The 13,598-nt window shown below is 35.9% G+C and overlaps 1 protein-coding gene across 8 annotated transcripts in view; it reads left to right on the top strand.

Annotated features, from left to right (window-relative positions):
- DCUN1D2 (defective in cullin neddylation 1 domain containing 2) overlaps positions 1-13,598 on the top strand; it is a 28,038-nt gene that overhangs the window by 2,122 nt on the left and 12,318 nt on the right. For 3 of the 8 annotated variants that reach the window (XR_005102382.1, XR_005102380.1, XR_005102381.1), the window contains exons 2-6: positions 415-631; positions 3,708-3,876; positions 6,533-6,663; positions 11,444-11,611; positions 13,069-13,165. Coding sequence is in view for 5 of the 8 variants with exons in the window: in XM_037375811.1 (XP_037231708.1) it covers positions 415-631; positions 3,708-3,876; positions 6,533-6,663; positions 11,444-11,611 (685 nt within the window). In the remaining 3 variants the exon portion in view is untranslated. Of the gene's footprint in view, positions 1-234; positions 632-3,707; positions 3,877-6,532; positions 6,664-11,443; positions 11,612-13,068; positions 13,166-13,598 lie in introns of all 8 variants that reach the window. The other 5 variants (XM_037375811.1, XM_037375813.1, XM_037375812.1 and 2 more) reach the window with 4 other exon arrangements.

Below are 13,598 nucleotides of genomic sequence, written 5' to 3'. Positions count from 1 at the left end.
ATGAAGGACTTGCGCAGAATCTCTAAGTTGTGCCTTCTTCATTTCTTGTTTGTATAACCACTAGGCATATTTTTCGGAAGATAACCATATTGTTATGGGATGGAACTTGTTTACTGCTGTTGCAGAACAGAAAAACATGCATATGTGAGCAATAAAGCAGAAATACAAGTTTAATACTGCTAGAATATGTGCTGCTAAAAATGTATATATAGATGCTGTTATTTCAATTTTCAGAAGAAAATGCTGTGTTTTTAACTGCAGAAGAACAAGGCTTTGTCTTCCTGTAATTCTGAAGTGAAAGTTGTCATCAACAAGAAAACTAAAACCATTTAAAGATAGGCATTAGTAGTAGAATGCTGAAACAAACTTCTGGATTAGCTTCATTGGCTTTCCTGCTTCTTTTGCATCCCAAAGCATAAGCTTAAATCGTCTCAGAAGGACAAGGTCCGCCAGTTTATGGCATTTACCCAGGCTGGTGAAAGGACTGCTATATACTGCTTAATGCAGAATGAGTGGAAACTAGAAGTGGCAACAGACAACTACTTCCAGAATCCAGACTTGTACTACAAAGAATCCATGAAAAATTCAGTAGACAGGAAGAAATTAGAACAATTGTATAATCGATACAAAGGTAAGGCTTTTTTTTTAGTTGTGGGGTTTGGGTATTTGTTCTAATTATTTCATTTGGGTGTAATTTCTGTTTTTCCTTCTGCCATCCTTAAGGATTTCTAAGGAGAAATTGCTAGCTTTTGATTCTCACTTTGTGGTAGTGAGATAAGAATGAAAAAGCTTTTAAATGCTCTTATTGTTCAGTACACAACTTCTGTAGATATTCCTGTAGAGCTTAAAGTAAATTCGCAGTAGGAAATTAAATCTATAATGAGGAAGTAGTGTCAGCTGCATATGTTGGAGAGTAAAGCTTATTATGCAACTTAATTTTTTGCCAGTGGCTGCTGTTAAATATATGTACAGTGTACTTTGTGTAGCAAAATAATACTAATTATACTAATATTTGAGGGAGTTAGTTTTGTTCAAAGATAGTAGCAGTTCTATACATCAAAATAAAAAATGTTTCAGATAATGTTACAGCTAGGAGTCTGACAAAACAGTCAAATAAGAAATCTCAAAAACTAGTCATAGAAACTCCACCCTTATTTCTTTGTGCTGGCATATTACAGCAAAAGTGATGTGTCTGTTCAGAAAGGCTTGGAGGGGAAGCCACAGAGAAGTGGATTAAAGGCAGAGTTGTTTCTTTTCCATTTTTTTTTTTACAGTGTTGTTAACAAGAACAGGAAAAAAATAAAAGGAAAAGATAGCCATGTAAATATAAGAATGTACAAGATCCAGGTAGAAGTGCTTTCTGAAATGTGGCCATCTGACATGAATGTGTGCATTGTTCATTACATGTTAGAGCAGTGTGGGCTGGAACCATTACCAGCCCCTGCTGAGATCCATGCACCTCGTGTTTTAAAAAATGAACTGTTAACAATTCCTCAACTATGATTTTGTGTACTTTTTGAATTGCAGTATATGGCATGCCCTGTATACACTTTAAGCTGTCTTCATGATATTGTTTCCACCTCTTTATTGTATTGTTACTCTTTACCTAATGGGTTCTATTTTAAGAATAGACATTCCTTAATATTTCATTATTATGTGGTAATGAGTTGTGTAGGGACAAAGAGCCATCAACACTATAGCATTTCCTTTGTGGAAAAAGAAAAAAAAAAAAGACAAGCGCTTTTAAAATTTGTTTGGGGCGGTGGGGGAGGGGAGAGAGAGAGATGTACATAGATATGAAACGTATATCTACATCTTGCCTTGCATGTCAGTCTTGGAGATTGCTCAGTCAAAATTATATACAATTTGTAAATGCTGCTAAGGATATCTAAAATGGAAAAAATCACGAATGTTATTTATTATTCATAAGTTTATAGCAGTGGCAAGCTGCATGGCTTGGCTTTTGTGAAAGGAAGTTTAGTCAGTTTTATGTCTGTGTTTTGGTTAGCAGCACACCTTTGCAGTTCTAGCACCCTTAATACTTAAGTAAAGCTGTAAACTTGAACAAACCCTTCACAAGATGTCAGAAAAAAACTGTAAAAGTTTTGGTTAAGCATCTTTCCTTTTTAAATATGTCACTTAAACCTGAGTCATTGGCCACACAAGAACAAGGTATTCATTTGTCCTACAGGGCCTACAGAATGTTCCATACGTTGCCCTGTATTTGAAATCTGAGATGAGAGATCTTTCATTTTCTGTGCTGTCCTTTTGTTAGTTTTCTTGGTTGTTTATCCAGCAACTCTGTCAAAAAACCAATTTTGTCTTTGTTCCTGGTTACCTGGATGATGTGAAACATGATAAGGATGAAACAGTCCTTGTTGAAGTCAATCCGAATTTTTCCACTGGTTTCAACACCAGCATGGTTTTTGCCTTTGATTCTTCAATTACTTCCCAAATATACAAGAAATGTATTTTACATGTCTTGGAACTAGATCAGGCACATAGTGGGATAGATGTTTGTTATTCCTGCTCAAAGGTCCCTAAATTATACCATGACTGTAATTCTTTAATGGGTATAAGTCTTTATTTGCTAAATTAACTTCCTCTCTGCATTTTAACATTTCTTCCACTGTAGTATTGGCTGGAAAAGCAGAAGACAATGAGTCTTAAGACCCCCAAAAAATAAAGTTTTCTTTAGAGTTGATTGATTATTTTTTTTTTTTTATCAACTCATTGCATAAGGAATTAAAAATAGCATGGCTGAGAATCTTAACCAGCTGAAGGAGTTAGTCTTAGATTTACTGGAGGGACACTTTTCTACATAGTCAACTTACAATACTGAAATGTCTTCCTATCAAAAGCTGGAAAAGACAGTTTTGTAGTTTGTAAACTGTCAAGCTTTGAAAACTAATGGTATGATTTTGTTAGCTTGTTTTCTCCCCCAATAATTTAAGTTTACGTGCAGAGGGGGGGTTGTTTTATTTGTTTGTGGGGGGTTTTGAGAGAGAATTGTTACAGTTGCAGAATTGTTAGTGACATCCACCCTGAGGAAGTTATTTACCAGGTGTGGCTCTGACATTCGAAAAAGGTATTACTTAGTTCTAGTGAAATGTAGTATTTCCTATGATGTATTCTTTAGCTTAAGACCCTGTAATGCTAAGGCATTATTTAAGCAATATTTTGGCGATTTTCCTGACTTAGAATTTAAAAACCAAAAAGTATTTGACTTAGTGTAGTCTTTAAACAGTTAGTGGATTCTCTTATATACCTATGAGGAAAAAAAAATCTGTGAGCTCACTTGATAGATGTATTTTTGTTGGGTTTGGGTTTATTTTTATTTTCTTTTTTCTTTTAAAGTTTAATACATGCTAACCAATAAGTATGTTGTACATTTTGATGTGTTTATCAGCCTTACTGCTTTTAGCTGTAGTCAGGCATTTCCTCAGTTAATTCAGATCTTTTATAGAGCATTGTGGAAAGAAGACAAAACTATTTCATTTGTTAGCTATGAATTTAGGAAGGAGTTGCAAACCAATTTCTAGGAGAGTCTGCAGAATACTTAATCTATTCGCAGCTACTCTTCAAGACTGATGTTAACTAGATTTCAAGTGAAAACATTTGTGAAGTACATAAAAGCTATGTGGATGATTATTTGTAAATATTTTTGTGAATAATTACAATTCTCTTCTTTGTATTTTGAACTGCAGACCCACAAGATGAAAATAAAATTGGCATTGATGGGATTCAACAGTTCTGTGATGATTTAAGCCTAGACCCAGCCAGTATCAGTGTTCTGGTTGTAGCATGGAAGTTCAGGGCAGCTACTCAATGTGAATTCAGTAAAAAGGAATTTGTAGATGGCATGACAGAATTGGGGTAAGTATTCATTTCTGCATAGTTCATAATGTAAGACCTGAGCTCGGTTTCTGTTGAAAGCATTTTTAATTGAATCAAGTGTGAAGCTTCAAAAAGCTGGTAAGGTGGGTGCCAAGCATAATAAGTGCTAAATGCCTGTAGTGTCTCATCTTCATTCATTTGCTGCTTTACTGCAAAACCTTAACAATGACTGCAAAAGGGTGAAGCAAAATAATTCTTACCTGTACAGCAAGGAAGGCAGTGGATATGCTGATTCTATGTGATTCACAGTAAACATACACATGGTTGTGTTAAGATTTTGAGTTGGACTGTGGGTCGTTAAAAGCTGAAAGTCACTGGAGATGCATGAATAAAAAAGAAATTCCGTTAGTGTTGACAAAGAAAAGAAACAGGAAAGCAGAAAAGAACCTTCAATTCTTTCCCTTTACCTTACCACCACCAAATAGGACTTTTTTTCTTTTTACGAGTTTTACAGACCACAATTTTCTCTTATGCCTTGTATACTGGATACTCCATTTGTACAGAATATCTTATGAAAAACTGAAATAAAAGTGAGGGTATTGGTAATAGAAAAGGTTGTTTAGTTTGACTGTGATGTAATTGATAATTTTTTTTTTTCTTGATTATGGAACTGTTCTGGCTAATAGACTTTGAGGTTAAATGGTGTTGCCTCTGTTTAGCAATAAAGTCAAGCATTTATCACCATAAAATAATATTTTGTGTATAACTTTTCCTTGGAAGAGGTGCAGTATTTCTAGTACATAGAGGTGTCAAAATGATTATTTTTTTAAACAGATTGTAATAGAAAGGTGGAGAATTACAGTTTATTACTTGTGCATAATTTTTGTAGCTAAATAATTTCATTTGATCTTAGAATGGTGCGTTACCAACACTGTTCTACAACAGACTAGCATCTAGCAAATGTGGCGGTTTGAGATGAGATCCTAGCAGTATTATTGTTAATGATCTCATCAGTTACTGACTTCTTTCGAAGCTTTCCTGTTTAGGTAAGGGTGTTCAGAAATTGTGATGAAATAACTTTTGGTATCACCTGAAGTCCAGTGCTTTGTTTTGTCCCTTTGGATAGAAATTCTAAGAATAATTACAATTTTCTAGCCATGGACAGCAATCAAGTGCTCATGCTGCTACATTAAAGGCTGCCAGCATTATTTGATATAGCTGATTAAAAAGGTTTTGCTAAACCACCTGTGTCTTTTGGCTTGGATTTTGTTTTGTAACTTTATTTTCCCATTGCTCCTATGTCCTTATGACTGTCTCTCATACAGTTCCACTGAGGTCTGTGATTTTTATCTCCTTCTGTTCAGCATGCGTTATAGTGTTCTTGAGAGCATGATCCGATCGTATCTGCTTGCCATGGTATAGTGCCTATTGAGAATTTGCAATGGTTTTGTTACATACTGAAGGTGTAGTGTCTGCAGTTTTTAGCATTGAAGATAGGTGAAGATGTGAATGAAAAGAATTCCCTGAGGCTTAGTTCATATAGCACCTTTAAGAAACCTATGGGAAGGTATGATATATGTCCCTATTGTTAACTAGATCGAGCCCCCATGAAGTTGTCAGGTGAAGACTGTTGGCAGAATTCGTTATCTTTTTCTCCACCAGGTACTGCTGGAAGCCAGAAAGGTACTTATTTTTATCTGTACCATGCAAGACAGTTAAAACTGTATCTGCATTTTTTTTTATGGATTCTGCAATAGTTAGCCATCCTTTAATAAAATTACTCTTGAATCTTTAGAATAACTACAAATGTTTAGCTACTGAGAACTTTTAAATGCCAGTTATTTGTGATAGCTGCTTCTTTGAAACCTGCTTCCTTTGCTTTGAGTTTCTAGGTACAAATCAAAGTATTGGTAATGTCCTATAAACCTTGAATATTCATTTTATTCCTTGTTATGGAGGAAACCCTTTCTTTTAAAACTACATATTGTCAGCTCAGGTGCTTTCACTGGAAATGCTTCTGTCTTGTGTTACTAAGGAATGTGTTTCTGTTAGAATCTCAGTAATGTATTCTATCTTAGCTTACCTGTGCCAGGCTGTTAAGCAGTTTGCCAGCCTTCAAGCTATTGTCAAAAGCTCTTTTTTTTTTTTTTTTTTCCCTTTTCCTTTTTTTATCTGCAAGTGTCCTATGGTGGGGAGAGGATGACTGCAAATAATAGTTCATTTTGCTGGGAACTCTAATCTAACTGTAAATGTAGTATGTAGCTCTTTTAGGTAGAGCAGGGAATAAGGTCTATCTAGATTAAAGCAAAATCTCACAACCTTGTGTTACAAGAGCTATAAAAGGGGAAAGGATAGCAGATGTCAGTGAGGTCTGTATGCCTTTAAGAACAGAATAACAAGTGTTGTTTGAGTTCATAAACTTGTGAAGAGTCTGAGAAAAGTTAAACCACTGAATCCTGTTTGGGTTGTGTACTTAATGAATGCCTGTATATAATGTTCCACTTAAAACAGTTTAGTAAAGGCATATGAGTGTTTACATTTTTAATATTACTCTATTTTTATCTTATACCCTATATGTATACTTAAACTCTATTTTTTTCTTAACTGCTGTTTTATTTTGCTCTGAAACTAGAAGTTAAGGGGGGGGAGAAAAAAATGTCAAATATTTACAAATAACGTAACCTCTTTTGAACAGGTGTGACACCACAGAAAAACTAAAAGCTCTATTGCCAAGACTGGAACAAGAGCTAAAAGATCCAACAAAGTTTAAAGATTTTTATCAGTTTACTTTTAACTTTGCTAAAAACCCTGGACAAAAAGGTCTAGGTAAGTAGAAAAAAATCGAGGAATCATCTACAGACAGTGAAGTCAATTCCCAATACTTCCAATAATACAGTTTTCTCATTGGTGATTTTATAGTAAATTCATTATTGATTTTTCACTGACTTCTCCTTTTTCCTATCTTTAAATTAATCTCTTCTTTAATGTACCCTTGGTACAGATAATTTAATGGGGGTTTCTGTAGTATTGACATTCTTTCTCATCTTGTCAAGGGAAGTTCCTGCAGTTCTTAGAGACCTGTCATAATTTTTTTTTTTTTTTTAAAGACTGAGCTAGTGAGCTCCTTGTGTTTTCCATTTTGTTCAGAACAACTGAAACAAGATGTCCATATTGGCTTAAAAAGAGGGAGAAAACTCTGTGCAAAAGTTACTGTTACAAGAATTTTTAGTTTTAGCTTACAGTTTTTATGTAAAGCTTATAAAAAGAATATTATGGACTTGGTTCAAATATAATGACTAGAAATAGGCATACAGTTTATACAGTATAACATTATTTTTCTTTATGAAGTCTGAGATTTATCCCAACCCATGTTTTGTATTGCTGAAGTAAAATGCATGTATTATTTAAATTCCAATGTTTTCTTCTCTTCAAATCAAAATTATCTATAGTTTGTGAATAGATGAAAAAATCTGTAAGATGAAATCTGATATCCTTTCAAATTTTTTGAATGTTCACTTTCAAAAGACACTGTGTAGGGAGGAATTAAACTGTTTTTTATGTCAAATAGCACCGTACCAGTTCTTTGTGCTGTGAGTGAGAGGAAAGGGGGGGGGTGTTAGCATAGCCACTTTAACTCTGTGTCTGCGTTACTTGGCAAGCTTGTTAATAAACACTTTTTCTCGAAAATTGTTAGAAGAGTAGTGAGATGAGGGAGCAGAATGTTGATTTAGACCTCCCCAACCAGAGGCGTCTGTTCCACATTTTTTTCTTTGGAATTCCTTTGAATAGTATCTCTTGTCTTTCCTGGTGTCTGGTTTTTTCTTTTCTTTTTTAAGCTGTGGGTAGCTCTTAGCCAGTTACCATTTTTCCTTATATTTTGCAGCAATTTCATTCTTCGTTCTGTGTGTCACTCTTTCATGGGTCACATGTCACCTTTCCAGATGCAAAAATGAAAGTGTCTTGTAGTGGTTCTGTGAGGGTGGTTGGAATTCAGGTCCCTTAGCTAGTTGTTCAGTTTCTTGCCGCTCTTCATTAAAAAGCCTAGTACTTTCATATTGTGGAAAAGGTAAGTCAGTTACAGCTGAAGCTGGAATTTGAGGTACCTAAAGTAATGTCACAAATGGCTTCCTGTTTTAATTGGATCAGTTCCAATATGAAACTCACGTACTTGGGAAATATGTCTCAGAAGTTTTTCACCTAAGCCTGTACAAAGAGGAGGAGGAGGGAAGGCAGCCCAACCCAGATCGTGGAAGTGAATGTACTGTTTATTTGACATGAGGAGGAAAAAGGAAACTTACTTGGTTTCCATTACTTCTGTTTATTTGGCATGGAGTCCCTTTCGTTTGTAAGTCTGTCTTTGTTGTGTACAAATGGTACTTTTTGGCAATAGAACACCTAAGTGCCTTCTTGCGCTAAGAGCTGAAGTATTAGCAGGAGAAAGAAAGAAGTGCAAAAATGAAAGTAAAGCTTAAAATAAACTATAGAAAGTATTGATTGGAACTGTTGGTGATCTCAGTTTTCAGGAATTTTAATAATTCTTGTAATACTGTTTCTTAATTCCAAATAGTGCTTAGTTCTTGCATGGCAGTATTTTGGTGATACTGTTTTGTCCGACTGTTTTTTCTAAAGTGATTCCAAATATTAAATATAAGCAGGTGCCACTGGTTTCATTTCAGTGGAGATACACCATATCTCTGTCTGATGTGAACTTGGGTCGCTATAGGTCAAGTAGAAAGAGAATGTTGAGCAAGCATGTTGACTAATAGGACATTGTGGAGTGACCAAGGTCAGTGATAGCATATCCAAATAAAAATTAACACTGTATAGGTTTGGATTTGAAATCTTTTCAGCAAATGCCATTATATTCAGTGGAGCAAGGAGATGGAGTTAATAAGTTTACAGGTTGCCATGTACAATGTACTGCTTCCTGCTGTGATAGTATTCTAAGAGCTACGTCTGTTCTCTTTCAGCAAAAAAGTGTTCAGCAAGGAAAAAAAATTAGTTATCTTACAAGAGTGTCAGTATGAGCTGAGAATTCTAGTTGCTTCAGCTACATTTAATATGGACCTAGGTGCTTTTTTATTTTGCATCTTTTACTCTGTATACACTATGTATTTTCTTTTAGGATGAGAAACTGTCCATCTTCCCTCCCTCTCTCCAGAGGTGTTTGGTATTTGTGTACCAATGATTGTGTGCCCTATTGTCAAGGAGATGTGGGAGTTTTCTCTCATCTGTGTACGAAGTTTTGTTTCTCTATCACTAAGTTTGGAGCCTTGGCTTAGGATGCTTTTATGAATTTAGTCCAGATAGTTAAAGAGAACGTATAATTAGATTTGTTACCAAATAAGCTTGTATAAATCTCTTGTCTAGGTCGTTGTCAGGTGTTGACCTCCCCTTCTTCCCCACATGTGTGTTAGATGACCCCGCAGTGCTGCCTAAGTGTAGGATGCTGCGAAGCTGCTGCCCTATGTGCTTGCCGTAAAATGTTTCTGGTGATGTGCTCCCATGATAGTGCTTGCTTGCTCATTCCCATATGTTCACATTTGAATTATGACTTGAAGACTAAGAGGTCAGTAAGTTTATGTCAAGTAGGAATAAAAGTGAATGCTTTTAATTAATGAAGTGGAAATAATCAAAGGAATTCTTTCCGAACATTCAATTACAGAACATTTTCATGTGATTTTTCTGGGGGGTGAAGTATCCAGTGCTTCCTCTTATTACACTTGGAGCTGAAATCACCAAGTCTGGTAGCTGTTGCATTCATTGCTTTAGGGGAGTCGTCTGTAGGCTAAAAGAATATTGCTTGATTCTCAGGTATACACATGATCTATGAATACGCCTGTTTGAAAACTAAGTAAATTTGACATAGTGCCAGTAACACATGGGAAATTCTTATTCTTAGCAGATTGTTAATAAAAACTTTTTTATAAAAAAAGACATAATTAAAATGGTCCTTCTGTTGGATCCTTCAGGCTAAGTGCTAACACATGTGGGTTTTTTTAACAGAAATAACTCTTGAGAATAGAGCTCACCAGAAAAATGTCTGCTAGGCATAGAAGACTCATTTCTGCAATTATTTTTCACGTTTATTATCTTAACATATTGAAACTATAAGAAATTGCTGAAATACCTCTAAAATGTTGAAACAGCGATGCTTTGGTTATGAGTCATGTTCATTGCTCTCTCAGTATTTTAATATGTTTCAGATTACTTTTTTAAAATTTCTGCTGTTTTAAGAAGTGATAAGCAGCAGTTATTACTTTATTTTTTGCCCCATCTCCCTTGAAGAACATCAGGAAATAGTGATTCATGGATTCCAGGTGGTCTTTACATTTAAAAGATAGAGAAAAACTTGTATAGTGTATTGCCTTGTGCCAGACAGGATAGACATCTACCAAAACCATTCCTGGCAGATGTTTTTCTAACCAAATGTTCAGTGGTATGCTAGCAATATATACTAACTTGCCTTTTCAGTTTCAATAGTTATCAGCAAGATTTGAGTTCTGATTGGCACTGGTCCTCTGGCTGAAAGTTTGAGTGCCGCTGCCTTCATATAATAATATCATCTTGAATTTCTGATGGCAGGTCTCATGTCTATGCCCACACTTGTTCAAACCTATTGTTAGATTTATTTTTTTTTTCTTTTTCTAGCATATACCTTAAATCTTTGTTCCTGAATTCTCCATTTCAGTACTTAACCATCCAGGGTAAATATGCAGAATACGTTTCCTTAGAGTTAGTAACAACTTTTTCTATGTTTGGCAAGTGTGTCTGCATCTTCCCATAGTATCTAGACTGAGTAAAACAGACTACCCTGAAAAATTTTATCTTCCAAATCTGTAATGATGGAATTATATCTTCCAACTCTCTTTTCCCTTGCAGTCCAATTGATCTAACTTTCTCATGTCTTGTAGTACCCAACAGGCCTAGGTATCTTCCATGCACCTTAAATATTTTTGGGGTTTTTTACATCCCATTTTTGAGTTTGATTATGTTTATAACACTGGCACTGTCTGCGGTTTGTGACCTATTATATTATCGGGTTTCTGCAGAACTGCAATGCACCCACTTAATTCTGATCTTGCATTTCTGCAGTTGATTATTCCCACTAGCTATAGACTTTGTACTTCTCTTTAATGAAATCTTTCTTACTTCCAAGTGGTTTTTCAGCTTGTCCAAATAATTTTGAATTCTAATCCTGTCCTCTACCATGCTATACTTTTTGTAGGTTTTGTATAAGTTGCAGATTTAATACAGGTTTTCTTTGTTGTATCAGCTGAGTTAGTTGAGTCATAGATGATGTTAGATACAGGACTGACCCCCATGGATGAGTTATTTTCTCCCAATTTGGCAGAAAACCACTGAGGTTCTTTTAGAACCTCCTTTTAATCTCTGTGAAATCTTAAAGATGGTAGGTAGCAGTCTGAGGTTCCTTTGGCATACCAAGATGAATTTCACCATGTCTAGCTTCACTTTGGGTACCAGCACTTTCAGACTGAATTTCTAGAAGTCGTTTCTGAGATTACTGTCAGTTTTCATTGAACCCTTTTGCCTGGAGCATATATTGAAGAAAATCTCTGTGTATCCCAAACATTTTTCTTTCCAGAAATTTTAGCAGGATGCATAGTACCTTTTATTAAACCAGCCGCCATTTGTACAGGTGGGAGTGGGAAGGCACAGAAGCCATTCTTAGAAATTATTTTGGTGATACCCAACACCGTCATCTTCACAATGCAGCAGAGTTTGCTCCAGAAAAGTGGCCCGGAGGAGAGAGGTGTGTGTGTGCAGTTTTGTGTTTAGTTCATTTTTAGAACAGCCTGTCTTCCATTGTTTTTTAATTTCTTCTTATTCTACAGCTTCCCTCAAAACCAATTCAAGAAATTCTGCTTTTATGTAATTAGATTGGAAGAATCCTCTCCAGTAAATTAAGTTGCATGTATTCTGTCATTCCCCAAAACAGGCACAGTGTTCAATATACCATTCCTAGAATTCTCATTCAGAATACTCATTCCTAGAAGTAGGGCTGCCTTTTATAGGAGTCTCTCTTTTTCTGTAGTTTGTGTGGTGGTACTAGGGATTCTTTATTTCTCTTTATATCTGCAGGACTTCTGTCTCTATAGTCTTATCCAACTTGAATGTTAGAAATAAAAAAAAGAAATAAAATTTACTTTTGTTAGCTTAATATTGTCAAGTAGTGTGCTTCAGTCTGGACACGTGCTGTTTGGAAACGTAAAAGTAGTACCAGTGCCCCCTAGGTGATAGCTCATCTAAGTAATGAGATGCAGGAAGGAAAAGCATGTTGCATGAGATCTACTGTGATTTTCTTTAAGCAGAAAATTATGTTCTGATTGATGTTACTCAGGACCGAACCGTCACGTGTCTTTCAAATACATTGGGATAGGTTTGATTATTATCTAAGAAAAAGATGGATGCTTATAACTGTTAAGACTATTGCTCTCTAAGTGGTGGACGGAATTCAGGAAAAAAGATTGCAAGATTTCAACACAGCAGTGCCATCTCACTGACTGCATGTTGGACCTGGCAGGCATAATATTTTGATATATTAAACTTCATCTGAGTGGGTTTTTTGTCTGTATTTTGAGATAACATAAAAGGTGTAGTTTAAGGTCTGGTTTGTCAGGAGACATTCACAAAGTGTTATGGATAACTATGATTCTGTCTAACCTGCTCTCTCATGTTCTCACTACTATATTTAGTACAATAAATCTGTAAGATTTGCAGGGTGCAGACTTGGAGAGGTTTATCTCACCTTGTGCTCCCAAGCTTTAGCTTTTTCTACTGCAATCTGAGTGAGATTATGCATCCTAGCTCTTGGTTGATAAGTGCACTGAAGAAGAGGGTTGTAGATCTTTTGTCATGTTGTATACAGAGCAGTTGAGATTTCTAAGGACACTGTTCAAGCTCAAAACAAGACCTTAGCTCCATCTTTTTTTCTTTTTTTTTTTTTTTTGTGTGTGTGTGTAACTGGATACTTACTGTGAGTCTCTTGATGGGTCTCCCTTTGAGCCCTGACAAGACATGTTCAGGAGATTCCTCATCTCAGGAGTTTACCACAGTTTGTTTCAGCACCGTGGAGGAACTTAATTCATTCTTTCATGGTCTTCGACTTCCAAAATGGAAACAAAAAGCAAATTTGGTCCTTCATCACTCCTTTGTGGTCCCTTCGCCTGCTTGCTGGCTCAAAAGGTTGTGCTTCCTTCTCTCTGCCAGTTTCCTGGGATCAAGCAAGAGATGATACATGAGGAGGGCATTCAGACTTGAATCAAATATTACCTCAAGACCAGAAGAATGACTATCTTTGCATCCGGTATGTGGACTTCAAGGAGGTTGCATCTTCTATGAGCAGATGAGTATAATATGCTCTTTTTAATTGAAGCAACATCAGCTTTGGCTTTCATCATAGCAGTATCTCAAGACTCTTTGAAGAGACACCTAGACTTTAGGGAAGGATTTCCCCCCGCCCCACCCCCCAACTAGTTATCAAGATTTCCTCCACTTTCAATGAAGAATTAGATTGATCCATTTGTAAAAGTGAGTGGATGGAAGAAGCTGAGGAGGGAGTTCAATAAATGAGTTTCATGTTTATTTTGGAAGAGGTCTGTGAATGCCTTATTTTAGGTGTTTCAATGGCCTTGGTCTGTGTGTATGGTCCTTGCTTTATTTTTGGGCATGTTTTTCTTTCTGAAAATACCAGCAATCTAAAAGAAGCTTAGTATAGAGCAGGGTGCATCTGACCAAAA

Source organism: Falco rusticolus, chromosome 2 (assembly GCF_015220075.1).
Source record: "Falco rusticolus isolate bFalRus1 chromosome 2, bFalRus1.pri, whole genome shotgun sequence".
NCBI lineage: Eukaryota > Metazoa > Chordata > Aves > Falconiformes > Falconidae > Falco > Falco rusticolus.
This window is presented reverse-complemented; position numbering and strand designations above follow the sequence as displayed.